This window comes from Podarcis melisellensis (genome assembly GCF_964234715.1).
Source record: "Podarcis melisellensis genome assembly, chromosome: 4".
Lineage (NCBI taxonomy): Eukaryota > Metazoa > Chordata > Lepidosauria > Squamata > Lacertidae > Podarcis > Podarcis melisellensis.
The window spans coordinates 66,300,962-66,313,789 of record NC_138531.1 but is presented as its reverse complement, the minus strand read 5'-3'; the positions used below and the strand labels follow the sequence as shown (position 1 = coordinate 66,313,789).

The 12,828-nt window shown below is 40.1% G+C and overlaps 1 protein-coding gene across 1 annotated transcript in view; it reads right to left on the bottom strand.

Annotated features, from left to right (window-relative positions):
* Positions 1-1,946: 1,946 nt before the first annotated feature.
* The window catches only part of PROS1 (protein S), a 32,186-nt gene continuing 21,304 nt past the window's right edge, over positions 1,947-12,828 (bottom strand). The window contains exons 8-15 of the mRNA XM_081908471.1: positions 12,707-12,828; positions 11,127-11,245; positions 10,726-10,915; positions 10,005-10,172; positions 7,577-7,745; positions 5,874-6,025; positions 3,986-4,202; positions 1,947-2,484 (exon numbers count right to left, since the gene is read on the bottom strand). Coding sequence (XP_081764597.1) covers positions 2,297-2,484; positions 3,986-4,202; positions 5,874-6,025; positions 7,577-7,745; positions 10,005-10,172; positions 10,726-10,915; positions 11,127-11,245; positions 12,707-12,828 — 1,325 coding nt within the window. The 3' untranslated portion in view covers positions 1,947-2,296. The remainder of the gene's footprint in view (positions 2,485-3,985; positions 4,203-5,873; positions 6,026-7,576; positions 7,746-10,004; positions 10,173-10,725; positions 10,916-11,126; positions 11,246-12,706) is intronic.

Sequence of the window (12,828 nt, the reverse complement as noted above, 5' to 3'; positions counted from 1 at the left end):
GTGTTGAACAAGACCAATATGTTGAGTATGGTTCCAATGCTGTGAACTGTGGCAGCATGTCAGAAAACCTCAAACAGATAAGTGCAAAGAAGTTATCTGACTATCTGGTGTCACTGCACCCAGGAATTCAGCCTGCCAAATCATTTTTAATACCTTTATTTAGAGCCTATCTATATCACTTTCTGCCAAAGGTGACCTCAAAGCCACTTTGCATATAACAGTCACACAATTTCAATTCAAATCATAAAAGGCAATAAAAACACCAGCCATAAACAATGAAAACCAATTCATCAAGAACAGTTGAGTTTGTAAGGCTCTCGAAAGGAAGCAAGCAACAAAAACTGGGCGTCTTCACACATTTCTTATGCTGGGCTCTGTCCAAGGATGTCAGGTGCTGATACCAGCCCTCTTCACCATATTACTTAAACTCAGTGCTTTTTTACTAAATAAAATAAAATAAAAAATGTTCAGGGGTAATCTCATTTTCCTACTCATACTGAAATCCTGCCCCCCAATGAGGCCTAATTTAGATTAATAAAATGTTTAGGGGTATGCCCCCAGGAAAAAAAACACTGCTCGTACTATTATTTGACTTAGGTTGAAAAGCTTTTACTTGGCTCTTCTGAATTACAACCTCAATTATGCAAAAATAAGTTCCGTTAACACTTACTGTAAGCTCTAGACTCTTGAGACTGCGATCCTAAGCATACTCACTTGAAAGTCATTCCTGTTAGCAACAGTGGGGATGTGTATCTTTAAATATGTGTAGGGTAGGATCAGGTATCAAAAATAAGGTTTGGGCTCAGATCTAAGCCATGATCCTAGGCATGATTCTGCAAGGATTGGGGATCTCAGTTGCGCAGCAACTCCATAGGCTGACCCCCCCCCCCTTCCCAGATCAAATGATGAACAGTGAATTCAACCATTCTTCCTGGATGGATAGACCGTGTGAACTTGGTTGCTGAGCCAATCCAGCCACATATCTACCTACCCCACATCTGATGTCGCATATGGATGTGATTTGGAGGAAATAGCCTTGCAGGCCAAAATGGGCCCAGATTTGGCCCAGAGGCTGGAGGGTCATTACCCCTGACATATAATTGACTTCTATTGAAACTGCAGGTTTCCATTTGGAATCATGAAGTTTTGACACACTGGAATCATGATTCTAAACACATTCCCGTGGTTGATTTCATTGGACCTACTTATGTGTGTCAAGGATCAAATTTGTAAAATTATTGTATTATTGGCATCCAAAGTTCCTTAAGCGGCATATAATGTTTCTGAGCTATGTTCTAGCCATGGCTAAAAATATAGGGCAGGTTTCAAGCCTTATGCATGTTTTCCACTTAGAAATGGGAGGAGCATACTCTTTCAGCAACAGAGGTGTTATGCTATGAAGAAATCTAAATGGGATGTGTAGGAGTCCATCACGCTGCTCGCTAATAAAACAAATATAGCATTCTTCCTAGAAGTGAAGCGGAAAGCTGGGATCCCTCATGGTGAATGGACAACATACTTTAATATCCATACAGACTTTCAACCTGTCCAATAAGTCAGATATATCACTTTCATCATATCTTCCTCTATGAATATCATAACTTGAAATATAAAGTACAATGAGATCTTCCTGGCTCAGAATGTTTTATAAATGGAATGTCAGGTTACTCTATTATGGCAACTTTTTGATAATAGAAGTTGTAGCCTGGTTGCTGCTGCTAATAGATCTGCTCTGAGAAAGAGGTTGGACCCATTTAATATAATTGCTTAAAAATAGTAAAAATGCGTTGGGGGGGGTCTCATTTGTAATTTTCTTCTCAATATTTGTGTCACTATTATTTACCTTTGAGACAGGATCTTCATATATACTTGATTTGCTCTACCTCTGTAGACCTGTAACACTCTTTTCGAAGGATCTATGTGCAATAACATTCTTTAGAAAAAAATGAAATGTCTTGGTTCAGTTTATTCAGTGTGATTATTTGCAGCCACAATACAATATATTAGAACCAAAACATTAAACTGAGTGCAGATAGATGTTTCTGGATTTATTCTCCAAGGTATAAAATATGAATGGTATAATTGTTGAACAGCAAACAATTCAACTAAAAACTCTTGAAATGTTATAACTGAAACTATTTTGATGAAATATTAATCTTGGTATAGTCCCTTTATTTTGGAAAAGGATGCAATTCTTTTGTTCTCAAAACACATTATTAGAAAAGGAGAACCTTTACAGTTCAATTTCTGTCCTTATTCATGTTGTGCAAAACAATCTGGATTTTCTCATGAGAGATTAATGAACAGATGGGAGATCAGTGGCAGCAACACTCAGCATCTCATCCATAAGCAATGGGCATGAATGCGATCTAATGTCATTCTTTTTGGAGATGGCTTCATCCAGATCCAGCTGTTTATCATTGATCTTCACCTCCATGCAGCCGTTATAAAACACTGTTACAGGGGTTGCCTCAAGTGGAACATCTGCATTAAAAAAAAATCAGCACTCTTTATTTAAATATTGATCCATGCTTCTTTTTATTTTTCGACATGTATAAATGCTAAAAGATGTATTCAGTTGTGTATCTCGTATTACACATATAGACACACACACATATTCAAATAAATGTAGAAATCAAACAAGAGTGAGGAATGTCACACACAGAGATTAAACAAATGAAATAACATGGAAGACAAACATTTCAGCTATTGAAAATGCTCTGCATACTCCTGACATTGGGCTCCAATCTTTTCTGCAAAACAGTGACAGTCTGTAGGTACCCATTCATAATGTGTTCATCACATTTTTTTGTTTTGTTTTTGTTATGGGTTTTGTTGTTAAGCCTCATTTTGCCACATGAACTTCAAGCTGGAACACTTTTCAAGGAGGCTAATGGGATGGGGAGTAAATCTTATTGAAAAAGCTCCTCTTTATCCTGTCATTCCCAATCTCTTTTCTTAAAACATCTCATGGTTAAACTGTAGCCACATGGCTCAAACTATGAGGGAAACCTCCCTTAGGTGGCAATTGATGGTAGAAGATTGGGATTTTCCCAGAGAATTTCCCATTGCCAAAAATGTGACTATAGGTGATGTGCCCTTTGACTTTCTGTTGTGTTGATTTATGTACCTGGATTATTTCTTTGTGTGTGCTAATTCTTTTCATGCTCCTTGAGAACTATGAAGCACGTGGTGGTTCCATGTGATTCTAATTTGCTCTTTCCCCATTACTTCTATTGCCAAGGTTTAGATCAGCAGCATTATTTTTCTCAGCTGATCTCCCCTTTCTCAAATGAGAGGAAAACACACAAAAGGGCAACTACTGACCACTGGATAGCAAAGAATATGAAATTTCCATACAATGTGCTGAAGCTGATTCCACCCATAGCTAATCTAAACTCAAAGCTTACTTGCACCAGCTAGGTAACATTGTTTATTAATGTTACCTCAGTGAATTTCAGTTATTCACAATTTCCAGGTTGATATTTACACACAGCATTTTTACACACACAGGGAAGTTCACCAAATCATAATAGCAGGTAGCATTTTGGATGGCCTTTCATAAAAAGGCTTTCCTTCACACATCTCCAAATTATTAATATGGAAATAATAGGTTGCAAAATACACTAGCTTAGTTACATTTCACATGTAATTCCTCAGTCTAGCCAGCAGAGGACACTTAAGGTATGCTGTAACAGCTTCATAAGATTACAGAGGGGGGGAAACATAAAGGAGTGGGCAGGGAAGGAGGGAAAATAGGTCCCCTAGGGTCATGTCCAAAAATAGACTTTGTGAGAGAAAGTCCTCTTCTATCAGTGCTAAACTAATGCAGTTTTAACCACTATTGCAATACCAGGTTTCGCTAGAAACTATGCAATAGTGTTTTAAAGGAAACAAAAGGACAAATAAAATTGAAACAAAAAAGTATTAAAGCATAACTTAATTATTCTAATCAATTAAATTAATTAAAGGGAACAACACTTACCAGGAATGCCACCTAAATAGGTATCGATAGAGCCATTCATCGCTTGATCCAGGGCAGAGAGCTCCTGTTCCAAGGAGGCAAGCAGAGTGTGTGAATCAGCTGTAAGTTCAAGCTGCTGTCTAGTCACTCTGAGTCTCAGCAGCGTTCTTCCTGAGGTACACAATTGCTTTGACTCCAACTGGGCCACAATGACATTCTCAACTGATACAATGATATCCTATGGACCGGAAGCAAAGAATGACCTCGTTAATTGAATTTATTTATTTCTTTTTTTTCTATCCACAAGGAAACTCGAAGCAGTTGACAGTAGAACAGTAAAACAAAGACAGCGATATCAAAAATCCACAGACAAACATGAAAATAGTTACAACAAATCAACAAATGCTCTAATACCCTATAAATAAAATACCCAAGGGGGGAAACATCACTTACCAAATAATGCACAATTCATAAATATTCAATCAATGCATCCTGACAGCAAAACCATGGTAATAAACAACAAGGGGACATGTGCTTTAGTGGAATATAACCCCCAGCTGAAAATATACTGAAAATATTGTGACGCACCATTAAAGCTGGCAAATCCACTCTAGAGCCAGCAGGAGCTAAACAAAAGCAAAAGAGGAGCCCTGATGGATCACACTAAAGGCCTATCTAGTCGAGAATCCTCTCTCCAGGTGTTTATGGGAAGGCTCCTGGCAGTTTATTAACAAAATGGCCAGGCTAATCACAAGATCCTCTAACCAGGGAGGCACCCATTAGTACTCTTTCATCATAGGGAACTGAGAGTCATTATACCCCAATAGACCTTTATGGCAAGCCTGATGGCTGATACCAGGGGCTTCCCTAGACAACCTGTTTATTGAACATTCAGCCTAATTTACTTGTACAAAGCTTACACAGTGGCTAGAGGAGGTTCCAGTCTTTACTGAGCATTTGTTGTGATTTGTATGTGGGATGGATAACAGTGAGCACTCTTTCTGGTCATTCATCATTCATTCATCCTATATTTTCCAGTGCCTTCAGCGATAACTTCCCCAATTGCAAAGTCCCAGCTGTTGCTGTTTTAAAGTGGATTTGATGCACCAGGGCAAGAGAGCGCTTTAACTGCACAAACCTAAATTTACAGTGTGTGCTTGAATCCCTCCCACCGGAAAAAGAGAGACTGGGAACATAAAGAGATGAGCTGCTGGAGGCAGCTGTCTCCAGTACTGGTTGTGACTGCAGCCCAGCCTGGGGAGTCCACACAAGGGGACAAAGCTGTACTTCAGTGCCAAGGGAATCTCTGGTCTACTACCTTTAGTTGTTACATGTTTTATTTTCACACTGTAGCACACGAGGAACCAACTGTAACAACGTTTTCAAAGAACTTCAAGCTCAGCATCATTATTTCTGATGAGGTAAAAGAACCTTTGCAGGACTGCACTAACTGTACTATCATCCAGAGAAGAGTTTGCTTTAAAGAATCAGGTCGTAAAAATTCTGCACATAGTAAGCTAGCAGGTCAAGGAGAGATTTCAACAGCAAACTTTCAAGCACGTCATCTCCCAAGGGCATTCTGGAGTGGTGCAGCCGAGAAAGGAAAGCTGCCCCTTTGAGTCACCTCAGAGTTCACCACTCTCAGTGGAAAAGCTCCATTCACAATTCCAAAACCAGCCTAGTCATTCACGAGTCCTAACAGTAGAACTGTCCCTCGAGACTTCACCTTGCTTTAAGCCTCTGTGGGGTGGCGGGTGGAGGAGGATACTGAATTTCAGTCAGATCAGATGCCATGGGAAGGTTGAGGGCTAAAATAGTATCCACACTTTCCCTCAACAAATTATCCCCCCGCCCCACTCAGCAAAAGAAAGAATCTGGCCAGCTCTGTCCACCATGCACGAAGAACTACCTGTGTGCCCTTGGAGTTGGAGTCAACGATGGACAAAGCAAGAGGCACCGTTTCACCAGAAACCAAGGCAAGCAGGACTCCAGTGCCTGTGGATGGCCGGATGGCCAGGGTCACGTTTATTAACCAATCTTCGGCGTTGTTCAGGCTGCTGTCTGTTTTATTTTAAACAAAGAAAGCAAGAGAAAATTGCCGATTTAGCAAGCCACAAAAGAATTGCTTTCTAGGTTTCTTGGAAAACTTGACTCTCTAACCAAATATTTAACACTGGGGTTTTGTTCCATCCTGAACTTTTTTGTTTAACGACCAGTATGTAATTTCCTCAGAGATCCCCCTTTTGATGGTTCTAAGCCTCCCAGGAAGCCCTGATAAAGAACAGGATCAGAGTGTGCCAGTTGCTCTGACATACTTATTCTTGGTTATTGGTCAAACTGTATGATTGCAGTGTTCACAGAAAATAGGTAGCTGTTGATCTACAGCACATCACAAGAAGCTTTTCACCCGATAATCTAGTTAGAATCACATTCTGACAACAATTTAGGCCATCTAAATCTGAAGGACTGCCTACTTCCTTTTGCCTCCCTTGATGGTGTGATTTACAAGTGTTTACCTATATATGTTCAAAAAAAATACGTCCCACCTCTCAGGGCAAAAGCAATTATATATATAAAAAAATCAGAATGCTGCTTCTTAAATATTTTGAACTGAAAAGATGTATTGAAAGATGGTAGGGTAGGAGCCACTATATATCTCCCTAGTAATGAAATGGGGCAGGAGGCTTGTACTAAAAATGTGCTCTGACATTTCATCTGCCATACACAGAAGCAGAGCTGAGGCCTGGGAAATAACTCAAACTAAATACAGTGGTACCTGGGGTTACATACGCTTCAGGTTACATACACTTCAGGTTACAGACTCCGGTAACCCAGAAGTAGTACCTCGGGTTAAGAACTTTGCTTCAGGATGAGAACAGAAATCGTGCTCTGGTGGCGCAGCAGCAGCGGGAGGCCCCATTAGCTAAAGTGGTGCTTCAGGTTAAGAACAGTTTCAGGTTAAGAACGGACCTCCGGAACGAATTAAGTACTTAACCCGAGGTACCACTGTAGAGGACGCTGCCTCCTACTTTGGGTATTCTGGTACCACCTCAAGCCTACCACCCACATGGTTAGATAGAGAACATTTTTATAGTTCCACTGATTGCACTGAGGGCAAAGTGAAAGGCAACACCCTCCCCTCTCTGTGTGCTGTTCCTTAAATATAGTAACTAAAAGGTAAAGGTAAAGGACCCCTGACAGTTAAGTCCGGTCACAGACGACTCTGGGGTTGCAGCGCTCATCTTGCTTTACAGGCCGAGGGAGCCAGCGTTTGTCCACAGACATTTTCCCCAGGCCATGTGGCCAGCATGACTAAGCCACTTCTGGCGCAATAGAACACCGAAACAAGAGCAGTGCATGGAAACACCATTTACCTTCCCTCCGGAGTGCTACCTATTTATCTACTTGCACTTTGACGTGCTTTCGAACTGATGGGTTGACAGGAGCTGGGACTGAGCAATGGGAGATCTGTTGTGGGGATTCGAAGCACCGACCTTCTGATCGGCAAGCCCAAGAGGCTCAGTGGTTTAGCCCACAGTGCCACCTGCGTCCCAAATGTAGTAACTACCCCAGCTGAAAAATGTTTTCAGAGAAAGTACGAGAATTACTTACTGTAGTTAATATGAAACTTTGCTACTCCAGTGCCAGGATAGTAAGATCCTTTCCCAACGCTTACTAAACAGTGTTTGCTTTCTTTCTGTTGAATGATGTCTTTTACACCAGAATTTCCCTGATTCAACAAGTTCCAGGCACGAATGCACCCATCCAGGCGTGGGTTAATCTGAAGAAAAAGTTGCAGCATTGTTTGTGGCAATCCACAATGGTCCAAAAACATATCCCATACTACATGTTACCAGATGTCATCTAGACACCTTTTTCTTTCTTTCTTTTTCGGAAAAAAAATAATTAGTAAGTTTTATAAATATGCCAAATAGTATAATTTTATATGCTAACAAAATTATAAATGGTATATGTTGTTAAATTAGTACATTGAGGTTTCTTAGGAAAGTAAGCATTTTTTTCCCCAGTTTGCCCAAATATTTCACCACCAACCACAAAAATAGAACATGGGCTCTCTATTTCCCACAGAAATCCCACAGACTTTACATCAGTACCCAGGATTTCCCAGATCATGTACTTAGCTGCAAAAATGAATTATGTTCCTAACTTGCCATAAATCCAATAATGTATACTATAGTTTCCGCCCTCTACAAGAATTGATAAATGTCACAAGGTTTGCACGTCAGCAGAAGAAAAGAATTATAGGTGAGACAAGATAGATTCACGGTTCTTTTTCTCTTATTCTGAAAATGCATAGTCACCCTGACACAGCAATTGCAATGAGCATGTGCAGTGGTATTCAAGGAAGGTCTGCTTCCACCCCCATCACAGTTCAGGAAAGAAAGAAAGAAAAATCTGCTTGGGATCAAGAGTTTTTTGTCCATCTCTGAAGTAAGATACAAAAGTTTTTTTTTTAGATCACACAGTGAGGTTTTATCTAGCTAAAGAACTGTCAGTGCCTGTGTGGTGCAGCTCAATTTTGCTTTCCGCTCTTTCTTCAGAGAGGTGGATTTTATTTTTATTTTTTGTCAACTGGACAGCAAGCTACACAAGAGCAATGAGCAAAAGGACCTGATTTCTAATTTTTGGACAAGCCAATTTCCATATAACTCTTGTAAAATAAGAGCTTGCAGTATGGAGACAGCTTTCTGTGGGCTGACTGGTTATCAAGCTAGATAAAAAGAACCCTCAATTTAAATGTTCCATAGGGCCAGTGTTCACACTTACAAGCTTTTTAACCTGTGTGCTGGTTTCTTTTTGTGCAGACCCAAATGGACAACTTCCATTTGGACAACTTCCAATGGACAACTTCCATTGCGGCCACAGTTTGCTTGTATGCAAATGCTGCACAGGAGTCTAAGAACCTTTTAAATTCCTTTCCTTTTTACCACTGTTGCCGCAAGAGTCCAGGGGGTCAGTGCATCTGGTTGTTAACCAGAAGGTGAGGGGTTGAGCCCACCCAGGGCAGAATTCCTGCATTGTGAGTGCTTGGACTAGATAACCCTCTCCAATTCTATGATGCTTGAAACTTAAAGCTGCTTCTTTTATCTGCCCCTTGTTTCAGGGCCTTTGCAGGAGTGGTTTCAAGGATATGGAATGGCTGGGGGAAACCCAGCCAGATGGGCAGAGTATAAATAATAAAATTACTACTACTACTACTACTACTACGGAATGTCCTTCCTTGGAAAACTCAGCAAGCTCCTTCTCTTTCAATCTTTAAGTCAAAACACTTGAATTTCACTGGATTTTTCGACTGTTTCTAAGTTGCATCCTGCTGCTACAATTAGTTTACTGTTGCTCTGGTAACCTGCACTTCGTTTCCTTTGTCTTACAGTAGCATATATTTATTATGATACATATAATATAGTAAACTGCTATAATGTGGCCAAATGGCAGGATACAAATCTTCTAAATAAATAAATCTAGCACAAAACTGCTAGCAGAAATGGGCATGTTGCAGATTTGGTGTTTCCAAGCTCAGTAGCCCTATTCTAGTCCTTTCCATTATAACCCTCAATGCGCTGGACCACTTTTTCCTCCATTCTAGGATGCCTTCCCTTTTTACTGAAGTTATTTGAATCTGCAGCAGTAGATACAATTGGTTGCATGCATCCTTGAATATATGTTTCTGTTCTCCCCAACTTGAATGCCTTTCAAACGAATGTGTTTCCTTTTTTCTTTTCTTTTTAATCTGGGGTCTGGAATTACCTGGAATGAAGAAGGCCACAGACTTGTAGATTAATCTACAAAGTGGATGTGTGTTCTAAGAATAAAACTAAATAATGAAATTCACAAATCTACCTGGAAGGATAATCTCTCACTGGCCACAAATGCAGTGGTACAAAGTTTCGTAAAAGATCTCAGGAAATATTGTCCATGGTGATGTTTTTAAAAGGGGAGGGGGAATGCATTAACTCTAATTACAATAAAGGAGATAACGCAACACCTGATGTGTGACATTAGCACTGAAAACAATTACCGGTTTAATGAGAGTGTTGTCCACTTTGCGAGGTAGTCCTGCAATATACACCTTTGTCTCCAGAAAGCCATTGGAGGGCTTAAAAAGATTTCTTGGGCTATTGATGCTCATAACTGCTTCTTTTGCTATTTTTACACTGATGCTGTGCTCTAGTTCTTCCACGGAAATCTAAAGGTAAAAGAAACAGATATACTTGTGAATGTTGAGAGAAGTCGTCCCAAACCAACAAAGGGGATCTGTATTCAGAAAGCATTCTGCTTTGACTGGCACAAGGAAAAAGGAGCTCAGTTTGGTTAAAAAGACACAAAAAAACCTGTGTCCAGCACCCAGGGTATGTGCACACTGACAGTATGTGCATATATCCATATACAGAAGTGTTGGGAGCATGAAACAATATCCACACAAGTGCATGTGCTCGCAAAGGACAGGATCTGCTAGAAGTGAATTTTCCAGTTTTTCCTGCCATTCTTTAGAAAATGCCAGTATGAGCTCCTCTTGTCTGAATGAAGAATAGGAACTGTCTCGAATCTTAGACTCAGAGCTCCAACGGAGGGTTCTTTTATTATGAAGACATGGAAGTATTCTGAGGACATGAAAGTATTTTGTGAAAATGACAATCTGAAGCTAGTAGTGCATATTCATCAAGGGGCTTTAAAAGTGGCTTCTTCTTTTATAAGCAATTCAATGTTCAGTTTCCTAACTCATGGGGGAGGCGGCTTACCATGTGCCACAAACCATCGTTAATGGCTTTGCCACCGCTTGTTACTTTGGCTGCCAGTTCATTCTTGAATTGAATTTCAATCTTTCCATCACGCAGTGCAAGCAAAAACCATTCTGTGTTGTCATGGGATTCGGCATACAGTATCACACCCTCATTATCGTAAGTCCGGAAGTCAAATTCTGCAGAAAATCTGGGTTGTTAGGAAGGGGGAGAATGAAGTATGACTGATAAAGGAACTGGATCTGTTCTTTAAGAACTTTGTAACAGAATGACAATACAATTAATAAATGGTACTGATAGGAGAGCTGCACACTTTTATTCAACAGCCACTGATAATAGAAGTAAATGTGCATTCATACTGCTATCTACTTAAATGTGCACTCATACTGATATATACTTACCTTGTAACTTCTGGCAATCTGAACCTTAAATACAAAACAGGGATCCCTGAAAATTGCTCTGCCAGATAAAGCAATTCATAATACTTTTCAAGATTCAGGGCAAGACAATTCTGCACAACCTAGACATAACAGAAAACGAAATGTTACATTATGGTTTGATCAAGTGAGTCCACATTTCTGTTCTGAGCCAGTTTTTGTAATTTATTCCAAATCAATAGGATGAATTCAAGCAACTACCTCCTCCCCAACTATCTCCATGTACGATGGCTCTTGCAGTCACCATGCAGTGAGGAGGTTTTACACATAAGCAATAATATTGATTATACTGGAATGATATTTAATTTAACTCGTTCCTGGTACTGAATTTCCCACACATTAGATTTGGAAACAGTTCCTACCCGCTAAAGGGAAGACTGTTAATAATCCTGCCCAGATTAACAAAGACTTCTGTTTATTCTGCCTAGTATTAAAAAATAAACCTGTGAAGCTGAAATTTTCTAGGGCAATATTTACTCGGAAGATAAATGGCCTGCTTGCCAGTTCCATTATCTTCAGGGAATGGAATCACACTCCAGGTTGCCTAATCATTAAATCACAGTTAACTACCACTCACTAGGTTCTCTTAAGTATGTTCAAGCACAATAGCAACCTTTGATCTGTGAACTATTTAAGCCCCACTACATTGAACTGCGTCAAAGCTTGTTTTAAGTGGTAGCTGTCTGAATACATTTCAACATGCCCAGCCTTGCCAAAGAAGTATAAAGGAAGCTATTCATAGAGGAATGTTTTCATTGAAATCATGCACAGCCTCATGGTTTCCTCAACAAGAAGTGTGCATGTTAAACTGCTTTGCCCACTTACTACACCTCTTACGAATTTTTAGCTTGCTGCGAGAGAATTAAATTATTTTTGAAAAAGCGGAGCCACACGTTAACGTTATAAAACAACCATACTAGTGATGGATAGTACAAACACAGGCTTTGAACCTATTATTAAACACTTCCTTTGGAGAACTATCTGAAGAAGTGTGCATGCACACAAAATCTCATACCAATAACAAACTTAGTTGGTCTCTAAGGTGCTACTGGAAGGATTTTTTTTTATTTGGAGAACAGAGAAAGAGACAATCATTTGCAGGACTATTGAAAGTGTTATGATATGGACATGGCATTATTAATTGTTTTCCCCTTTCGTTGTCTCCGGTCAAACAGGATTTTGAAGTTTCTGATGTGCTGGACAACCCCTGCAAATTTAATTTTATGGATACACTCAAGGAAGGGTCTCCATCAATGACCTCAGGGCACAGGTAGGGATGTATGAGATGAGATGTTCCTTTAGCTATTGGGGTTCCAAGCCATACAGGGTTTTATAAGTCAAAACCAGCCCTTTGAATTGGGTCTGGAAATGAACTGGAAGCAACTGAGGTAGGGAGCGAGGACCAGCTTTATGTGGACCCAGTTTACATTCCCTTGCCATATTCTGGACCATTTTGGACAAGTGGCTGGTGCATGTGTGGTTTTTCTCAGCCTCATTGGGGATAAATATTACTTTCCAAGGAAAGTAAGGAGGGGATACTTCACCTCACAGGTTTTCATGTCCTTAGAAAGCTTGAAGCCCTTCTTGCCATCACAATAGCAGGTGTAGCTTCCAGGAGTATTGACACACATTTGGGAACAGGCATTTTCAGCACATTCGTCCACAT